At 39.2% G+C, this 21,765-nt stretch overlaps 1 protein-coding gene across 3 annotated transcripts in view; it reads left to right on the top strand.

The window, feature by feature from the left end:
* Positions 1–21,765, top strand: part of Tafa1 (TAFA chemokine like family member 1) — a 644,605-nt gene that overhangs the window by 2,125 nt on the left and 620,715 nt on the right. For all 3 annotated transcript variants that reach the window (XM_008827132.2, XM_008827133.1, XM_017796624.1), the window contains exon 2: positions 401–521. In XM_008827132.2, the coding sequence (XP_008825354.1) occupies positions 404–521 (118 nt within the window). In that variant the 5' untranslated portion in view covers positions 401–403. The remainder of the gene's footprint in view (positions 1–400; positions 522–21,765) is intronic.

The following is a 21,765-nucleotide window of genomic DNA, read 5'->3' on the forward strand; positions in this document are numbered from 1 at the left end:
CACTCTTTCCTCCCAGGCTTATGTCAGACTTGCAATGAAGTTAGAATGAGCAGGAGTCTGCAGCTTTTCAGTGCCTGAGATAACTAGAGTTTGCCAGAACATTGTAAAATGGGAGTTTTTCACCAGCATGCAATGTTGTCAGCTGCCTGATTAATTGTCAGAAACTTTACTTTTGCATTATGGGCAATCATTGGAGTTTTCTTTGACAGAACTCAAGAAACCCATTTATGAGATTCTGGAAAGGGTCTCAGTTCTACTCCCTGGCAAGACCTCTGCTGGAACATTCATTCTAATCAGTCAAGTAGCAAAGGAACATGACGTCTGAGACCTCCTTGGTGGAGCTGCCTGAGCTGAGGGATTGAAGCAAGGGTAACCTGTTCTTGTCTGATGTTCTCTTTAGAGAATGGCAATGGTCTCTGCGATGTCCTGGGTCCTGTACTTGTGGATAAGTGCTTGTGCGATGCTGCTCTGCCATGGATCCCTCCAACACACCTTCCAGCAGCATCACCTGCACAGACCAGGTAAGCGGGGAGCCGGCTCTGCTGTAGGCTCCTCCAGGCTCACCGTGGTCTCCTCAACAGATGGTGGAATGCAAGTAACAGAAATTGCTATAGTGTGGGCAGTTTGCCTTTGAATTCTAAGACATATTGTGGGCTGGTTGCTCCGGGGGAAGGAGAGTATGCTAAAAATTCCTCAGAGGTGTTTCTATTAATTTCTCAGAAAAGGTGGGTTTCTCGACGTGAGCCCCCCACCTTCTTTCTCATACTTTATTTAGTAGGATCACTTGATTTCGAACAATACAAAATATTCTATAAAAAGGTGGGATCACTTTCAAGATTGGAGAGTTTGGGGAGGAGGCATGTATTTCCTGGGATGAGTTTTACCTAGTCTGGCTACTTTCCTTTCAGTCTAGTGTGGCTGAGGGGTGTAGGGATGTGCTAATGGCCAGACTAACTTTAGAAGTAAGTTGTCAATAAAAAAGAAAATCAAACAGTGATTTACTACATCATCATCATCATCATCATCATCATCATCATCATTATTTATTGCTCTGGTTTAATTTGCTTCCTATTGCCTCTCCCTTCCTTTCCTTACTTTTGACTCCTCCAGTGTGTTCAGTGACCCCCTCCCCCCTTCCCTTCCTCTGTTGGCACTTTCAGGAACAAGTTTCCTCTAGCTTGATTTTTGAAATTTTCCCTTACTAAATATGTTTAGTTCCTGGTGCAGTTTGCTTTCCTGGGCTTCTAACTTTTTCTTGACCTCACTCTCCCATCCAGATTTTTCTTTCTTTGCCTCTCCAGCGTTCTCATACAAAGTCGCTCTCAGCTCGATTTTCTTTACATTTCCCACTTCCCGGAATGATTTCCATCCCATTTTCTGTGTAGCTTTAGCCTTTGTGTCCTTTCGCCACACCCTGTACCTTCATTCTTTTTGGTGGCCCCCTCTGAAGGTCAAGTTCAGCCTCTGGGGACCAGTTGCACGCCCAAGTTCCAAGTCATCAGATCTGCAGTGCTACTGCCCTCCCCCCAGACCCTCCCTAAATCCCTGCCTGGCCTCCTGGCCTCCGGCTACCGCTGGGCTTCCCGCTGCAGGTCCGAGTGTGCCCAGCTGCCGTTTCTGGTTCCGCAGCCTTATCCCATGCTTTTCTGCAAAACCTCCTCTCAAGTCCTCTCCTGGTGTCTTTTTCTGCGTCTACCGCTGGGGCAGCCTGGACACAGCTCCATGCAACCCCCGGATCCTCCACCAGGGAGGGTGCAGGCCCGAGCATACCTGCTGGGGCTCCAGCCAGGTCACTGCAGAGGAGGACTGGCTGGGGGTATAAATCAGCTGTCCCTGGCCCCAGAAGCCTTACCTCCCCTTCCACTAGTGCAAGTCGTTGGGTCGGTGGGTAGGTGGGTGATGGAGTGAGGGGACACTGGTGCCCCTGCAGGTGGGCATGGAAACCTCAGTGCTGCGCTGCGTGCTTGTGTTTCTGCAACTGTGTCCAGACCCTGGCTCGGGAAGTGCCAGGAGCTTTGGGGCTATCTATACTGGAGGGACCACAATCATGGAGTTGGGGATCACCAAGCTACTTGCAACCACTTAATCATCACCAATCTGCTCTGGCAAGAAAAGTATTTGGCTTGTTACATAGTTATACAAATAACCTGGGAAATGTGCCTTCCCAGTAATCCTCAACAATGTGAATGTCATAAAGAAAGCAACCATTAATTGTGACAGATTTAAGCTTCCAGTTCAGGGTTAATTCATATTGTTAATTTAATCATTATGTAAGTGAAAGCCATTTCCCCCTTTTGTCCAGGAGATGGAAATGGAAGTTTGGAGGGGCTGAATGACTAATCCGAGACCACCCCCAAAACAGTTGCCATCCCAAGGCATACAGATACGATTCTACCACAAAAAGGAGAAAAATACCTACAGCTGCACAGGTGCAATGTCGATGCCAAGTGGCCTCTTTGAAGAGCATTTGATATTATGTATAAAAACTTTTAGGTCAGGCCAACACGTGTATTCATTTGAGTTGCAAGCCAGTTCTGAGAGGTGGCAGAGGCAGGTGGGGGGTGGAAGGGGCCCAAGCAGCAGAGTTCACATGGGGTCCCCTTCTCTGTCATGTATCTTCCCTGGCATGACCTTGGCTAAGTGACTTTACTTCTCTAAACTAATTTCCCCATCAGGAGATATGTTGGAGTTGGGAGGGATTAACAAGACTTCCTAGGAAATTTTGTATGTCTCTTACATTTGCCTATAAATATTGAGCATTGCTGGCACCCTTTTTAATGGACTGCAACCTGTAAGTCAGGATGTTGAATGAGTCACGTTTTATTGTTCAGACAGCCGGTAAGTGATACACATGGCCAGGATAAATAGTGTTGTTTTCTTTTGCTGTTGTTTTTTCCTAACCAGGTGGTACATGGCTACAACATACCACCAAGTATCACCTGTGTGCAAAATCATGAAAAAAGATAAGCAGAGTTTGTAGTAGAGTTTCACAGGGTTCATTTCTGTTGGCTAGTGGGGAGCTGTGGTTATTATGTGTAGCAAATGCCAATCTTTTTAGGGCTTTTTATTAAAAGTTCACATAGTTTAAGCTGAGAAACAGATCATGGGATTTGACTGAAATTAAACTCAGTGTTCATTCTACCCACTGTTTCCTTTGGAATGTGCTTATTACCAACCAGTGCATGCTGGAGCTGCATCTTAAATAGCCCAAGGAACTGTTATCACTGAAACCAACTTCAACTCCAAGTGCTTATGCTTTTGAGCCCCATCTCAGGTTTGTTGTTGAAATGAAGGAACTATAAATGTCCCTTCTAGATGCAGAAGGATTAAACAATGTTGAACTGGAAGACCAGTGGGTCTGTGTAATATGATGATTCAACTTTCTTAGGTTTTCACAATAGCTGCAAAGATGAAAGCTGTAGATCTTGGTCATAGCAATCTTAGAGATTGCTTTAATCAGACTGTGTAATATGATCTTCTGTTTTGATTTTAAGAGTCAAAATATTGCGTTTTTTTTTTTTTTTTTTTTTTTTTTTTTTTTTTTTGGGGGGTTTGGCTTTTTTTTTGCATGAGGGTTGTAGCATTTTCCTTTGCAGTTCTTCAGTCCTCAGGGACATTAATGAAATGTATAGGAAAACGAAAAAAAAAAACCAAAAAACAAAAAACAGGGCCAGTTATCTGTGACAGTCCACCCCTAAATGGGCAGATGAATAAAGAAATAGATAAATGAGCAAAAAAGGAAAAACATAATCTCATTTTCTCAAATTGGTGAAAATAAGTGGCATGATGAGAAAAAATGAGACAGCAGCAGACCCCGAGCTTTGCTAGCGTTTGCCTAAGCTTGAAAAATCACCTCTTTCATAGCACAAGAGCAGTGGACTTGGTATGCATACTAAGTATGTGGAAATGTGCAAAATGACAAATCTTTCACTCAGAGCTGGAGTGGGGGTACTAAGGGGGTGTGAAAGCTTTAATTCTGTCCTCACCTGCTTAGGAACGGCCGTTCCTCCCCCTCCTGCCAGCGCCTCACAGGCAGCTTCCCTGTCCCCTCCAGAGCAAGATTGATGGTGTTCCGATTGCAAGCAGCCAATTTCAGTCTCTCAAGAAATAATCCACTACACTGACAGATGAGAGGAGTTTGACGAGCTATTCCCTGTGTTGAGATTGTGCCGCACCTGGATAGCACCAGCCAGCCAGGGCCCTTTAGGGGAAATGGTTAGAGATTTGGGCCAATTTCTGCTGTCATAACATGAAATTGGGAGGGTGTTTTTGTGCAGCCACAAATTTGTGGTCTGTCTCCTCCGGTGGGTTTGTACACAACAGAATGAGGATATGGTAACTAGAAAACTGACTTTAATGTGTTTGCCTATAGCCCCTAAGCACTTCTTAGTTTTCATATTTATAGTATTAGGAATGCACCATTTATTTTCACTTACTAGTTAAGGAAGATTAAAACAGTCAATCAAATGAAACTAAAAATTAAAATTACATAAATGAGTAAAATAGGCTATAGACGAACAGATTCATAATTCAATAATTTAATATTTGGCCAGATCAAGTTTTTATCTGGGGAACGATGTAGGAAGTTACTATGACAACTTGAAGAATATGTGTGACTCTTTCTTTTCCCCCATAGTAAACCTTTGTGAGGACACTTAATTTAAAAATGACAGACAGCAATGGAGACTCAGATGTGCCCTCTCCATTGATACGGGTAATTAGAACAGCCTCGATTCTTCCCCTCACCAGTGTTTGAGCAACAGGTAAAAAAGAATAAATGGCCAAATGCAGCTTTCTAATTTAAGATTTGATTTGCCTTCCTTATGAACATAAGAACTATGACAACAATTTTAATGGCTACTTAATTTTGGGTTTGTGGGTGGATGTATATGTGTGGGGGGTATATTTGAAACTTAATAAAATGTAAGTTCTCTTAAAATTCTTTAGCAAGAAAAGAATCCTTGGGATTCTTTAGTAATCTAAAATTATATACATGAATTACATGAGACAAGAAGTTCAAAGTGTCTACTGAATCATTCACTATTGAATCACTGCTATTTTATTGACATTGGAAATGATATATCAAAAACTTGTTCTGAATATATTGTCAATGTAATTTATATTAGACAAGATTTAAAACTATATTAAGCAAACTGTGTATATTAGAAGTCCTCATTTATGACTTTATTATATACTGACTATCACCATCCATTTTAATTTGTGGTATTTTTATTAAAGCAATAAACGTCATTCTTACATACCTTGCATTAATTTTTTACCTTACCATTCAAAGCTGCATTTTAGAAAACTGATTAAGGAATATGCTCTAGATGCTAAGATATGTTTCAATAAGTGGCTGTTTTATAATTTTAATGTGTAAGAACTAGTGGGTAGAATAGTGGTACACATTGGCTTTTTAGGAATGCCTACTAGAGCTAGGTTACTAAGTGTGGTTGATCAACCCAAGGATTAGAGCAGACAAACTGTTATTTGGTATAAGCTGGTGCTAGTGATAATCCATTGATTATCTGATGGATGATATTGACCTCTTTCCAGAGTCAGTGTAGCTCTGGACATCTGTTCAAACTCTAAAATATCAAAACCAAGTAGAGATGTAAATAAATATTTCCTGTCTCTCCTATGATCTCAGAAAAGAACTGTCACAATGCCATATAAATGGTTAATGATTTGAGCACAATCCCATGACTTTATTCATAATTAAGGAGAATAGATGTATGCCACACTGTAAACAAAAGTATTTAGGGGCAGCACAGGTGAACATTAGTTGTCAAGAGCTAATTTCTTCAACTTCATTGGAGATGATAATTTGAACTTTGAATTTGAAACACTGCAAACAATTTCAGTTTGCATATACTAAAACTGGCATGCCATTTCCCCAAAACAGCTTAGAAGTGTCTCTTAAAATGTGAAATGTGTGAATGTAGACACATAATTCCACTTCCCAATGCTTATGCTAAGAAAAATTTTAGGCACATGTGAAAAGATTTATGCATGTTAAGGTATAGTCATTGCAACAATGGTTCTAATGGCAAAAACAAGTTTCAGCTCCATCAAAATGCGATTGATAAAATAAATCATGACAGATATCCACTCAAGGGACTCACTGTGGCCATTTCAAAAGATGAGATATGTTTATGTGTGCCCATATGGAAAAATCCCCAAGACATATTGCCAAGCAAAGAAACCAAGGAACAAAATACTATGCCTCAAAATAATTTTAAAGAAAAATAAATTCTTATTTGCACATGTATAAAACTCCAAAGAATGTAAGCATCTTTTGTACAGTATTAGTGAAATATAATGAAAGGTCTTGATTGACTTGTAGGATGTGTTTTAGTTATTTATTAGCACATATTAGCTATAATAATAGTGGATTTTGTTACACATTTTCATACACGTATATTACTACTTTGCTTATATTCACCTGTTACTGGCTCTTATTCCCCTTCCATTTATCTTTTTCCTCTTACCAATTAGTTCCCCTTCTTATTTTCATGTCTTTTAAAAAAATATTTATTTTTGTTACTAGTTATGTGCATGTATGTGTGTCTATGTGCAAGTAAGTGCAGGTGCCCATGGAAGCCAGATATGTCAGAAGTCCATGGAGCTGGAGGTACAGGCAGTTTTGAGCCTTCTAACATGGGTGGTGTGTCCTCTGCAAGAGCCCTGTGCACTCTTAACTGCTGACCCATCTCTCTGGTTCCAGTATGTCTTTTCAGTGTATGTGTGTAAATCAATAACCTTAATTAGATTTGTTTACAAAAGCATGTATGGAGGACTGTACTGGGACACGGGCAACTTACCAGTGACTATATTACTGAAGGAAAGTATTTCTCCTGCTTGCAACAACCCTTAACGGCTTATAGATCTTCATGGAGGTGTGAGACCTTGTGAGATCTTCCCAATTCATGATGTAACATTGACCTGCTGATCTTGTCTAGGTTTTGTGCAGGTAATCATAGCTGCCGAGGGTTTCTGAGTGCCTTACCAATGACATAGAACATTTACTTCCTAGTGCTGATTTCTTTACTCACTTCGGTATGGGCATATACTGCTTTGAACAAAAGCTTTAAAATCGTAGCCATCCAGTTTTAATTGTAAAATTAAAAATATAATGTAGATGCATTTTCAATGGATAGTGATATTAAATGATCAGCATAACATATATGTGTTGGGGTATGTTTAATTTTGTATGGCTAATTGGCTGATAGTTGGTAGTTTTTATTTACTAACCAAAACACTCTGCAGAACTACTTATACTTTTAAAAATGTGCTTATAGATGCAGAATTTATAGGGATTATACTGATAAATATATTAAGTGCTTAAAATATTTGATTTGTAACAGGGACTTCCTTTTCTCATTTTAGGTTAAAAAAATCTTATAGAGTTGTGGTTAGGAGACAGAAGAGGAAGTGTCCCTTAACAAGTAGGGAAAAACCTTTTACTTTCAAAGTCTTTTGATTTCAAGAGAAAAATTCACTTCATCTTTGTAGCAAAGAAAACACCAAACAAGTAATTTTCCCTTCTTTGCAGTAAATATGGAATTATTTTCTTAAGAAACTGTATAAACTAATTTAATTCCCCAAAGATACTGTCCTCAACACACACAGGGAACTCACTTTGGTCACTATTTCTTCCTCCGGACTTTGTGTAATAGTGGTCCTGAGAAAGAGAAGAAGAATGCTGTTATCACAAAGCTTTTCACTCAGAAGTTGGGTAGAACACTGAGTGGTCTGCCTGTTGTTGATTGAAGAGATCCATCCTTCCTGCAGGAAAGGCATCAATCAAACTAAGTCTTACAGAGTCTTAAAGGACAGAAACCCCTCATGTTCTCAGGTGTGGGCACTGTTCTGGTAGTGATATTGCCTACATTTCCCTTTACTACATCCTGGCTAGACAGTCTCTTCAAGGTTGCTCTACGCTGCTCAATCCTAAATCAAAACCATCTGAGTCTGTTCACATCCAAAGGGGTTTTCTTGTTTCTCATTTGTGTGAATGAAGAAGGGACAAATGGAGTTATATGCTTTACAGTATTTCAGCTCCCAGACTTTGAAAAAGCACCTAAATGGAAGGAAAGTACTACCATGATTCTTCAATTGACCAGTTATTCTCAATGAGGGTCAGCAGGCCAGCAGATCATACATCTCATTGAGTAAAGATTAAATGTTTAATAAACATTTTCTAATCAACTGGGCTTTATCTAATCAAGAAGTTTATATTATCTGAAGTTCAAACTGGTGAGAAGAGACCACATTAGGCTGTTTAAGAAAGTATCAAATGACAGTGAGGAAATGACACCAGAAAAGAAGTCAGAGTCTGAGCTTTTGGGGTCTCCTAAGTTGTCAGACTGCAAGGCTCCAGTGGAAACAGTGTTCAGTGTATGTTAGTTCTGAGGAGCTGGTCTTTCTGTTCCGTTCCATTAATAGAGATGTGTGCTCTGTCAGATAATGAGTCTTTAAACTGCCCAAAGAAAAACGGATCTGTTCATTTTTATCCGTCCCATATAGGATGAGTCAGTGAAAAATTACCTTTGTATATTTAAAAGAGTAATTTGCTGAAACGAATCCAAATTTATGGATGATTCATAGGTGGGAAAGACAGAAATCCTCATGGTAACAAGAATGGTAAGTGTGTGTAGGGGTGGGAGGTGGCCTCAAGCATTAGGAAATACTGACAGCTGAGATACCCCAAGAGTATATAGATGACTTGAGGGAGAACTTGTCCTAAAATGCTCCTGAGATTGACCCAATGTGAGACTGATATTTCAAGTGATCCAGAATTGTAACATTTTATGAATGGTTTCCTTATCTTACAAATATCAAGTTGACCAAACAAATCTTGACTGTCAGTGATATCCTTCCTGCAGATTGCCAGTGAATAATCTCAAACAAGATAATCTCCAGCTCCATTAGTTTACAGTTCCCAGAGTATTTATCAGCTATATTTATGCAAACAGAATAAAGAGAGCTAAGGTCAATGGACACTAAAGGAGACGTTGTAGATACACCTGTCTTGGCTTGGTTTAAAATTGTATGCATGCTTAAAATTTGCCCTGAGTTACTCCCAACATGCTAAAACTCTTGAATCTGTCTTTTTATATTATCACTGGTAAACAGAGAGCTTTTATATAATAAAGTCAATGTTCTAATCAGAGGTCTCATTTGAATCTCTAGTTTAGAAAAAATCAATTAATTTTCTTTTAAATTAAGGTTTGGGAGAAATAGTAATCAGAAAATGTAATAAAGCAGAAAGGCTCACCCAGAAGCATAGTGATGCCCACATAAAACTCTTAATTTAATTCTTTATTAAAGTGCTCAAAATCTAGTTTGCAGCCCACTAGTGTGTCATAAATATATCATGAAATTCAAAATCATTTCTTTTTTTGTTGTTTTTTAAGCAAATGATTTACGGTTTCATGTGCATTTATTTTACGGGTGAATAAAGGCGACTTATCAGAAAGCCAACTATGCTATCATTTTGTTTCAAGAGACATGCAGCTAAGGTTCCCTAAGAGTTCTTAATTTAGCACCCTGCTAGGAAAACTGGCTGCTGGCTCTTGGAAACATTGCAAAGTTCCTGCATGCAAATAATTATAATTCATTCCATTTAAGGAAGAATAATATGGTATCGGTGTATCATAAGCATTGCTTTAAGTCGTTAGTGATTTTCAATTGCTGTGGTCCTTGCTTTTTAATTATAAATTACTGTTGGTTTAGATTCCTTATTATCAATTTAGTTTTCTGTGGGCTGTTTGGTTAACCCTGTAGTGTGAATGATGCATATTTGTTCATTTTGTACTTTAAATGGCTGAATACTAGCCATTAAGTCATTCCTAAACTATGGTTCAGAAATGACTGATCTAGGGATGGGGGTGTAGCTCAGTTGGTAGACTATTTGCCTAGCATAGATGAACCCTGGGTCTGATCTCCAGCACTTCATAAACTGGGGGCCAAACATACCTGTAATCTCAGCACTCAAAAGATACAGGTAGAAGCTTGGAAGTTCAAGGTCACCCTTAACTACACAGAAAGTTTGAGGGTAGCCTAAGTGATATCAGACCCTCTCTCTTGAGAGAGAGAGAGAGAGAGAGAGAGAGAGAGAGAAAAGGAGAAAGTAAGGGTTGATTTACATTCTGATTGCTAACATTTGTATACATTATCACTGTAAAACTGACTTGCATGGCTATACTTACATAGAGACGTTGTTTAGACACTAACTATAGACCTCTGCGATGTGCTCTCATGGCTTTTATGGTCGTAGCACATTGCTTTGTAAGAACATATTAATAGGTTCATGTTACTTCATAAAAAATAGTGACTCATATAGGCTTCTTTCCAAGAATTTATCTCCTAGGAATTTTTCTACTGGAAAGCTGAACTAGGTACAAATTGGATAGTTTTCCATTTCACTATGTTATTCTTATGAAAGTTTGAGTACTGCTTTTATTGAGAAAATTGTATAACAAGAACCTAGTGTTCATAAAAGTTTCCATTAAAGCAATAGGTACCATAGTAAAGAATTAATCAGTCCCCTTTTATGAAACAAAATAAAAAAGGCGCAATAGTGTTGTATTTGGAACCCTCCTAGATGCAGTCTTACTAAATGCAATTGGTTTGGTAGCTTTTTGAATCTCTTCATCTGTTGAGAACTCAAAATGTCACACCCTGGAGAGGAGCTCTGGAATCGAGGTCACTGGGTGAACAACTGCAGGGCAACATTTTTTGATAGCTGCTCCTAGGATCACTGAGAAGACAGAACAAATTTATAACCTGCTTGTTGCCAATCTCCAGCCTTTTATCAGGCCTGCATAATCAATAACAGTGATTTTTCCTACAAAGCCTTGATACAGTTTTAGAGTCTGTCTTAGTCTTTCTAGGCTGGTCTAGCAATTGAGTGAAACTGGCTTGCAAGTAAGGGAGTGTTTGACCATCCCTAATGTGGGTTAATTGGCTAACCATCTCTAGAGTTCCTCTCTCTCTCTCTCTCTCTCTCTCTCTCTCTCTCTCTCTCTCTAGAAATGAACCAAATTTTAATTAAATCAAATTTAAATTTAAAAAGCCTTACAAAAGTCACATGGCCACTTACTATTTATAACAGCATAATTTTTGACAATTCTGTCCACTTCTGAGAGTTGCAAAATTTTATCTGTGTTACCTCTCCAACTTTATGTCTAAGGGGCAAGTCTGTTTATGATATGGACTTTGACTGAATAAGCTGCTGTGGGATTATAAATCAGGGTGAAGTTCATTCAAAGAATATTTGGGAAGCCCTCACAGAAGATGATTTTGGGTTGGGCTTTGAAGTTTCAATAGGAATTTAGCTAGTGAGAAAGAGTGAGGTAGCCTTTTCAATCAGATGGAAAATAGCAAGTAAAACTTTGGAAAAGATGACTAGGTAGGACGGAGACTCTCAGGGGCTGTTTATATCACTTTTATGAAAGAGAAGACACAATTTCTTTTCTAGCTACTGCTTTGAAATCTGAAGTCGGCCAGCCTTATTAGTATAAAATGGTGACCACAGATGGAGAACTTGTAAGATGGAAGGAAGGATCCCCAGTGTGACAAGGAAAAAAGTCAGTCAATTATCAAAGACACATCTATTGTTAGACACTGTGCACCATGAGGCTCATGACATCATTCATATTACTGTAATCTTTGCTCCATAAGAGACAAAAATCTGTTGATAGTGTGAATATTAAATGCCTGATTACTGTATTACAGACATCTTCATATCAACTCAAAGCCTAAAATGATTCATTTTTAGTTAATTAATTTGTATGTTAAGTAAAAAAAAAAATGTTGGTCACCCACCAGAGCATGGGAAACCTACCTGTGGCCATGCCTTCAGTCCCTCCACACTTTCATTTTACCTATATTCTGCTCTTCACCCTTAGAGCATCCCCTCTTGCCTTTATTTGTAACTTACAATAAATTGAATACTTGATATTCAACAGGTGTTTACTGGATGGACGCCTACTGGATGCAGTGAATTATGCTTTCCCTGTAGCAACAGAGATAATGTATTTTTTATAATCTCTTAACAGGAGTTTACAAGCTCTGGAAGGTAAGAAATGCTGGCCATGTTGGGAACAGTGTTGGCACATAAGTCAACTGGAACTTGCTGGTGAACAAATGAGTAAATCATCCTAAATCTTAGTCTCCATAATAAGCTTGTAAGACAGAACATCCTTTCATATTATAAATAAAGAAAGCCTAAAAGAGTAAGTTCATTGACTTGCTCAAGGTCAAGTAGCTTGGGACCTGGCTTGAGACAAGCTAGGGATTTTTTCACCTTCAGAGTAATATCTCTATTTCCTGATTGCCTGCTGTATGTAGAGTTAAACAGAACATGTTCCCTACTCCGCCACATTTTATCTGCAACACAGCCCTGAGAGGTGGCTAGTTATCACCATTGTCCAAACACAGCAAAATGTGGAAAATGATGCCAAAGGTGAGAGGAAAACTTAGGTCAGGACTCGGTCAAGTCCTCCTTTACAGCCAAGGATACCACGAAGGTAGTCTTGACCAACTGAAATGACAAAATAAATTTCTATGCAAGGGCCACTGTCCTGTATTAGCTTGGCTTCTTGTGTTTGGAAACTTTGCTCAGTCTACACCATGAGGTAATTTTAAGTACTGTGGCTGAGTAATGCTGCCATCTTCATTTTGTTAGGCAAACAGGAAGGACTGGGGGGCATGCTGTCTTTCTTTTCTGACTGAACAGTAACTCATTTGCAAGTACTTTTTACAGGGCTATTGATTCCAGGTAGACTTTGGAGAACCTCTGTGCTCCCTGCAGGGAAGCAGCAGCATAGGCTAAACCTACATGTACTTGACTTGGTCTTGGTGTAGATTTTTCTGTAATACTTAAAACAGAGTTATAAATCATTCACACTGGAAAAGAATTCTGTCCAATTACAATCTAACTTTTTTGATAAGATTTTTTGGCATTTATCATGTTGAGACTTTATAAATTATGTAGAATATGGTAAAGTGGGGCTGACCTTTCCGGTAAGTGATTTGATCATTTACAGCAGTGTCTTTTTTGCTAACATATTGAATTTGCTGTCTTTCAAATAAAACTGACTAGACCCACAACCTAGTAACATGTTAGTTAGAAATTGCTTATGGACTCAGACAAGAGATATTCCTTTCCAGTTCCTGTCATCATCAAATAGATACTACCTTCTATTTTAAATATATCCCTATGTCCAGTGGTAGCAAACTCTTGACAGCTATCTGATTCTTCCTGAGAAGATACAGTTGCAGGCATTGCTAATCAATCGTAGCATGTTTTCTGTTGAGCCCAGGTTCTACCTTAGAATCTTTCCAAGCTCAGTACTCTAGTCACTGAGTGACTTAAACAAAGTAGGAACAATTTCAAAAACAACCACTCTAGTCACCCCCAGACCAGTCATCAACCAGCTCCTACTATGCACCATGTGTCACATCATACATTTGCCTATTTAGTTACGTGGTGAAACATGTTGACATTTTCTGACCTAGCCTATTCTTTTATGAGCTGTTCTTTTAGGAGCCACATTTTCCCTCAGTGTGGCTCCTGTTATTCATTAAAAATAATTATGTGAATGATAGGGGAAGCTGATACATTTTGGTACTTAGAACAAATCCTGGAGTGTGGTAAGTACCTCACGAGTACAGCATCTTCCTACATCTTTGGGACTGGGATAACTAGTTGTTTTATTCTTTTGTGAGTCTTTTACCCAGGTTCACCCTCTATCGATGACTCTTAGCCTAAGGAGTGAGTTATAATGGGCAGCATGGTGTGCTAGACAAACCAGAGCCTCACATCCTTTTTCCATCGTTGTTACTCTTGCTTGCTCCAAATATAGGCAAATCTGAATGATTCTTCGTGTTTTACCCATTGTTCTAGTCTGTTTTCTGTTGCTGTGATAAAAGATTCTGACCAAAAACAACTTGGGAGGATAGGATTCTTTTCATTTTACACTTCCAAAGCACAGTTCATCTTTGAGAGAAGCCAGGTAGGAACTCAAGGCAAGAACCTGGAGGCAGGAGCTGTAGCAAAGACCATATAGGAATGCTGCTTACTGACTTTGCTTCCCTGTCCTGTGCTCAACTGCTTTCTTTAACAATCCAGGACCACCTGCCTAGGGGTGTCACCACCCACAGTAGACTACCCCACTAATAAACAATCAAGAAAATGCCTCATAGATCTATCCATAGGCCAATTCAACAGGGGAAATTTCCAAATTGATGTTCCCTCTTCCCAGGTGTGTCGACGACCAAAGTCAACCACGACACCTATCAGATCATATGAGGATCCCTGTTTTTAAAATCCCAGCATCCAGACCTGAGTAGGAAATAGTGGAGTGTGTATATACTTCCTCTGAGGTTACTGTTCAGCATATGGTATCTTGTTTTATAATCATATGAGTGTCAGAAAAGATGAAATGCTTGATACTGACATCAATACCCTTAATATTTTATCTTATAACAAAGATGAACATAGAAATTTTATAACTGGGACTTCATTAATCACAATCATATCTGAGTCTTCTGACAATAAAATCTATGGGCTCAGCCCCAGCCCAGACAAATAATATTTTATGGTTAATCTCTACTCCGTAATAGACAGTAGTTAGCCATGAGTTCTAAGTCAATGGGAACAGGTCAATACTTCTCATATCCTTCTTCTGACAGCATGCTGTATGTGTAATTACTGAAGAAAGTGTTCTAGTCAAGTTTGGTAGTGTCTTTGTAATGTCAGACAACAGAGAAGTTTGGTTAATTAGTTTAGGTAATTGACTCATTAAAGGAAGTACTCTGAAGGTTACTCTGTTGTTTTGTCACTCTTAAATGGAAAGCCAACTCTATCATAATTTTACTAAAGCAGTTACTAGTCAGATGAAATCTTATTCCTCTTATCCATGCTTTCTTGTGTGGCTTTGCTTTTTATTTCAAATTATAATTATCTTAGGGAAGCTGGGCCCAAGTTCAAGGATTTACCCCTCCTAAGCATGTGATCTATCCCTGAGCTACACTGTCAGTCCCTCTTCTTTTTATGGTGTTGTTCTCAGAATAATGTATCACATCTTTATCATAGAACCCAACCACTAAAGGAAGAAAGCCAGAAATTTGCTGATGAGCACGCTGTTGTCTAAATGTTCTCCGGATTCATCCCACCAAACCATTTATGTTTTTAGGCTATATTGTTACATGCACTTTGTGCTTTCTCTTCTGAGTACAAATGCTATTTTTGTATATTAAGAATTCCCTAAGCTGGACTAGTGAGATGGTTTAGTGGATAAAGTGCCAGCCACGCAAGTGTGGCGTAGACCTGAGTTGGGAACTCGTATGGAAAAGAAGGCATGGTTGTAAGCATCTGTAACCCAGGTGCTGCTGGGGCAGAGACTGTCAGATTCCCAGAGCTCACTGGATAGCTGTTCTAACCAGTTCACAAACACTGGGTACAATGAGAGACCCTGTCTCATGAGATGAGGTAGATAGCGATAGAGCAAGTCATCTGGCCATGTGTGCGCACGCGTGCAGGTGCATGTGTGTGCAAGAATTGCCTAAGCATACTTAAGGCATGGTTTAGTTGGTAGAGTGCTTGTCTTACCATGAACAGTATGCCCTGTGTTTGATCACCAGCATAATCCAGGCATGGTAGTACCTGCCTATTATCATTATCCTAGTATTTGGACAATGGAAGAAAGACAATCAGAAGTTCAAAGTCATTTTTGCCCACATGATAAGTTTGAGGTGGGTCTAGACTATGGGAAATCCTGTCAAAAATAAATAAATAAATAAATAATCGATAAGAACACTTATGCTGCACTGTGTCTAATGTTCTAAAACTTAGTAGAGAAAAAATTGCTAAAAGAGGTATCAATGGTCTGTTTCTTGTGGTTTAAGACTCTAGGGAATTTGAGAGAATAGCTTGTAGAGCCCAAACTATGGATTAAAGGCATTATAAAATGATGATAAATTTGCGATTAGTGTCTCAGAGCCTCCTAAGAACTGTACCCAGCAGGCACTAGCTATGTACTGAAAGGGTCAAAGTATTATTGAACCTTCTTGAGTTCTTTGCTAAAACTTTATTATCTCTTTTTTTACTGTCCTTGTTAACTTACTTCACAGATGCTAAGTATTTCTGGCAAGCAGTGCATCTGAGGAATTTTACAGTAATGTAAAGGATTTATTAATTATAATCTTTTCATGAGTCTATTTATTTTCAATTGTGACATTAATAGGTTGCCAAAACAAACTAGAGTTAATTGTATTTAATTAAATTGTTGCAAACAAGTAAGGGTAATTTGTTATTATTGTAAGTAGAAAGCCTTGTTGATGTACTTACCTGTGTGGATAAGGTCAGGTATAAGTTCTTTCTGCTGGCTACCATGTTATCCATCAAGTGATGTTATCCATCAAGTGAAAGCAATATAAAAATGTTAATTCAAGAAAGTTGTCATCATAATAGAACATTTGTAAACAGAAACTTTCCATACTATGTGCAACATGAGTCCAGTATTATGTGAATAAAGGGAGGTCTCCATCAAAGCAGAATCTCTATCTTCCTACTATGGTCCCCAAGGGAGCTGCTACACCATACTGCCTACACTGCACCACACCACACCAGACAGCACTACATCACACCAAGCCACACCACACTATACTACACTACATTATACCACATCACACCACACCACATCACACTTACTACATCACACTACACTATTCCACACTCTAACCACACCACACCATACCAAATTTCAGTACACAGCACTATACCACACTACACCATACCACGTTACACTATACCACACTGTACTATACCACACTGCACTGCACTGTACTCATATTGATGGGGGGATGGCTAAGATCTGGGCAAAGGTCTCTAGTACTTCAAATAAGACAGAGGAGGTATACTGTGCTATTCCAGGGATAAACTGTGGAATTCATAGGGCAATAATAAATTCCTCAAAGGAATCACAGCATTCTTTCCAGTATTTTGGACAGGATGAAGAATGGTACATACATTAAAACAATCAGATCACAGGAAAGCCACTGCCTTGCTATGAAGAGTCCATGCAAATGCTCTGAAGGATGCAGGGGTCAGCGTGAAAGCTGATTTTGGAAGGAAAGGGGGGACTTAGCATTCCCCTCCCTTGATTGTGCTTAAAATTTATGTATATATCAAATGAGAACTTTTGCTAAATATTTACTGTGTGCCTGGTATTGTGTCAAGTATTCCATATTATTTCAATAATCCTTGAATTTACCACCTGTGAGGTGGTGCCTCTCCACTTCCTCAAGTAAGGGATATAAGACTTGCCCCAAATGCATGACTAGTAAGTAGTACAAGCAGATCATCTGGTTTCAGATGCTATGACACTTGTGACTACAGTTCAGGAACCACACTTCTGGTAATGTGGTTAGTTTTAGTTGAGGTAGGCAGCATTAAGATGGAAACAAATGTACATTAGGGCAGGAAGGATGATGGCGATACCACAGTAACCAGTTCCCCCAGTCCCAATGGCTTAAGATGAGCTCATTCTTGCTCAGGTTACTGCCTGCTGAGGGCTGGATACAGGCTGTTGTCTCCAATCCAGATCCAAGCAGCACCTAATTGAGATAATATTGCTACTCATTGTAGCAGAAAAAAAAGAAAAAGGGATCAGAAGGGTCTAACTTCATCAAAGAAAGCTGTTTGGAAGCATCACAAGTGACGTTTGTTCACAACTTGTTGCTGGACCTGGTGGTTTGGCTCAACCCAATGGCAATACTCTTCTATTTGTAGGTGTCCATACTCAGATCTTTTATTTTATTTCAATATTTTTATGAGAGTTCATAATCTTCAGTAGAGAAGGCAAAAAGAAATTAAAGATGGTAATATTCTAGTTAGTGAATCCAAATCAAAACAACCCTCCCAAAAGATCCCTGAATCATTTTGCTTTCTTTCTGTATAGCTGATTTTGAGTGAATGGGTGTGTTTGGCCAATGGCATGAAAGTAAAGAAGACCATTGAAAGGCAGTACATACTCCTGTTTCTTTTGCCCATTGGATTTCCTTCCTATCACAAATGTGTCATGCTTTTGCTCGCTGATTCCCTTTGCCCCCTTCCCTCCATCTTCTCACTGGTGTGAATCTAATCTGAGAACCAATTCCTAGTTCAAGAAGTTCCACTTGGGTATAAAAGGTCAGAGTATTCACTGCTGCGCCATCTGGGTCGGTCCTCTTTGCTTAGATGAAACTTGAGTAGATAGGGAATGTTTAGTAAAACAATATTTTTGTATTCTCCTAGATACTACTTTTTATCTTCATATTTTCATTTCTAGAACTGTGTCTCTTCCTGGTTGGCAGGCAGAGAAATCAGTTATGGATCAAGTGCACCCATGTGTCGTGGATTAATGCATGCAAATGCTTTGATGACAGCAGGAGACAGGGGCTTGTAAGAATGAATGCTGACTTTGGAAGAAAAAAATTAATGAAGCCGGGAAAACAGCGCTAGCAGAGAACATTGCAATTTTAGGTGCCAAATGACTTATTTTCAAACCCTAGGAGTGTGGTAATATTATTCCTTTCCCCTTCCTTTAATTAAGTGCTCTCATAATGCACAGTGACCTCCGCTGATGGAAAGTTGTTTTAGGGAGAATCAGGCTTCCTGAGAATTCTTATTTAACGAACAGAGTTTTTCCTTATTACCTAAAAAAGAATTCAGTGCTTCATGGGCAGATCAGAAAAAGCTGCAGTTCACCACTGTGAAGTTAAAGGAGGAGAATTAAAAACAGGAACATTACTGTGGTCTGCCAACACTTCTATGTGTCACAAATGTCATTACCAAGTGCTGTTTTCCTGTGGATGGTTCAAGGAGACAAAGTTTACTTGCCAGGTTGAGTTCTGTGGAACGTGACTTTAAAACCTGACCTCCTGTCTCTTAGGAGTGGATTTCACTGGAGGGAATTGTTTTCGTCATGATTTTAAAGACCTCTCTAGACTATTCCCTTAATACACACACACACACACACACACACACACACACACACACACACACACACACATTCACAAAACACTGTACATTGACAAGGTATTTTAAAATTGTATTTCAGTAGGAAAGAGTTGGAAATTACCGCAACAACCATCTAGACTAAGCGTTCATTGGAGCCTTCATTTGCCTCAAATCATACCCTGCCAAGTGGTTGGTGAACCACTGATGGACATATTGTTTTAGGGTATTCTGATGAGATATGGGATGTTTCCTTTGTCTCACACAGAGAAAATTCTTTTACTCATAAAACTGAGCTGTTGCTACCCCTAAACCTCATCCATTCATGGCTTTCTCAGTACAGTGAATGGCAACTCCACCATCCTGTCCCCTCTTCTCACACTGAAAACTGTAAAATTGCTCTCAACTCTATGCTTTTTCCAAGATTTCATACTGAATCTTCCAGTAATGCTGTTTTCCCCAACTTTGCAATGCTGCTAGACTCCAGCCAGGTCTCAGTTCCTCACAGCTGATTATTATGTCCCCTGACATGGATTGCTCTAGAAGCTCTTGATATGGTCTCATGTTTTCTTGTCTCTCCCTACCCTATGCTTTCTATACAGCAGCAGAACTATAAAGTCAGGCTTTATTTTATTTAGAAGTCCAAACTCCATAGTGGCCTTGCATGCTCACATGTGCATGCCTTCTTTCTCAGAGGGGCCCACCATTCTCTAGGGATGACATTTTTTTTTTTTTTTCGGTCTTTTTGAGACAGGGTTTCCCTGTAGCCCCAGCTGGCCTGGCACTCACTATGTAGACCAGGCTGGCCTTGAACTCACAGATATCCGCCTGCCTCAGCTTCCCGAGTACTGGAATTAAAGGCGTGTGCCACCACACCCAGCTGGGATGACATTCTTAAGGATAGTCAACAATGCTCTTAGATCTCATGTGGGGTACTTTCTTATGAGACTCTTTTAGGATATGAGATGTTTGTTACCTTTTGGGCTAGAGGGGTTCAGTATTTGATAGCTGAAAATAGATCCTCTTCTCTTAATACTTACTCAAATTGTGAAGAAATTGGAGCTAGAGAAGAGGAACCAAGTTGCTTTTAACTGTGTGGCAGGTCACACAGCCAAAGTGTCTTCTAGCAGAAAACTGTTCAGATGTCCCTCCTGGTTTCTCCATTGGCCCGGCTAGTTGACTGTAATATGATATAGGTCAACTGTGGACTAGTAGGAGACCACTGATTAGAAAACCCTGATTTTTATTTAAATAGCCCAAGAGTACAAATAGATGCATCGGCAACAATGTCACCTTGCCAACTTCTATTGAGTTGGTCATGACTGAAGACCCCCAGGTCTCTTTCACACATGCTGCACAGATATCACGTCTCCTCATGTCTCTGCCTTCACAGTTGGCTATTTGAATTCAAGTGTGAACTTTGAAATTGTTCCTGTGACTTTCTATTTCATGAGGTTTCAACCTTGATTTCATCTTATGGAGCTGTCAAAATTTTCAATTCTCTGACAACTACTTTATCAACTGGAATTATCAATTTAATGATTTTGAATGAATAAAGGAATTTATAAATCGATAATTAATTCTTAAACTTGAAATGAGAATTTATCATATTCCAGGAGTGCTGATGTCAGGTGAAAACTTTATCATTTTGTGAATTTAAGAATTTGGCTAGGGGTTGGGGAGATAAAGTGCTTACTGTGTGAGTAGGAGGGACCTGAGTTTGGATTCCCCAGAACCAATGAAAAAGTCAGAGGCAGGGCATGCCTGTAACCCTAACACTGGGGAGTACAGACAGGATGGTCTCTAGGGCTCACTGACCAGTCAGTCTAGCTGATCACTGAGATCCAGTTCATCAAGAGACCCTACCTCAAAATAACACTCAGAAAGTGATAGAGGAATGGAGTTGATGCACACACACATGTACACACATGAATACATATACACAAATACAGCACACAGAAGAATGGTTTTAAGATTCTTCTTACATATATGATCTTAGTGATGAAAACTCCATAAAAAATATTTTACAAGACAGGCACTTTAACCAACTAAGCAATGGAGCCAGGTCATGAAAAATATTTTTAAAAATATTTTATTTATTATTTTTATTTTATGTGTTGGCTGCACGTAGGTAAGTGCACCAGTGTCATGCAATGCCCACAGAAGACAGAAGAGGCCATCAGATCCCCTGGAACTAGAGTTATGGACAGTTGTTAGCTGCCATGTGGGTGCTGGGATTTGAACCCAGTCTTCTGCAAGAACAGTCAGTGGTTCTTAACCACTAAGCCATTTCTCCAGCCCCATGAAAAATATTTTAAAAGATAATATTGAATAGTTTATTCTAAGCTGATGAAGCGCAGCAGAAATACAATGTGAGCTACATAAACTAAAATTTTCAGTAGCTTCATTTTTTTAAAGTTAAAAACTGTAAAATTTTACAGGGATGGAGAGATAGCTCAGTGGCTAAGAGCATTTGCTGTTCTCTTGCAGAGGACCCATGTTCAGTTCCACCTGTAACAACTATCTATATGTAACTCTAGCTCCAGGGAATTTGTTGCCTTTTTCTGGACTCTGTGGGTACTACATTCATGTGGTGCACATATATATGTGCAGGCAAAACACTCCTATACATAAAATAAAAATAAATATATATTTTTTCTTTTCCTTTCTCTTCTCTCTCTCTTTCCTTCCTTCCTTCCTTCCTTCCTTCCTTCCTTTCTTTTTCTTTCTTTCTTTCTTTCTTTCTTTCTTTCTTT

Source organism: Nannospalax galili, unplaced genomic scaffold, assembly GCF_000622305.1.
Source record: "Nannospalax galili isolate Female #2095 unplaced genomic scaffold, S.galili_v1.0 scaffold1051, whole genome shotgun sequence".
Lineage (NCBI taxonomy): Eukaryota > Metazoa > Chordata > Mammalia > Rodentia > Spalacidae > Nannospalax > Nannospalax galili.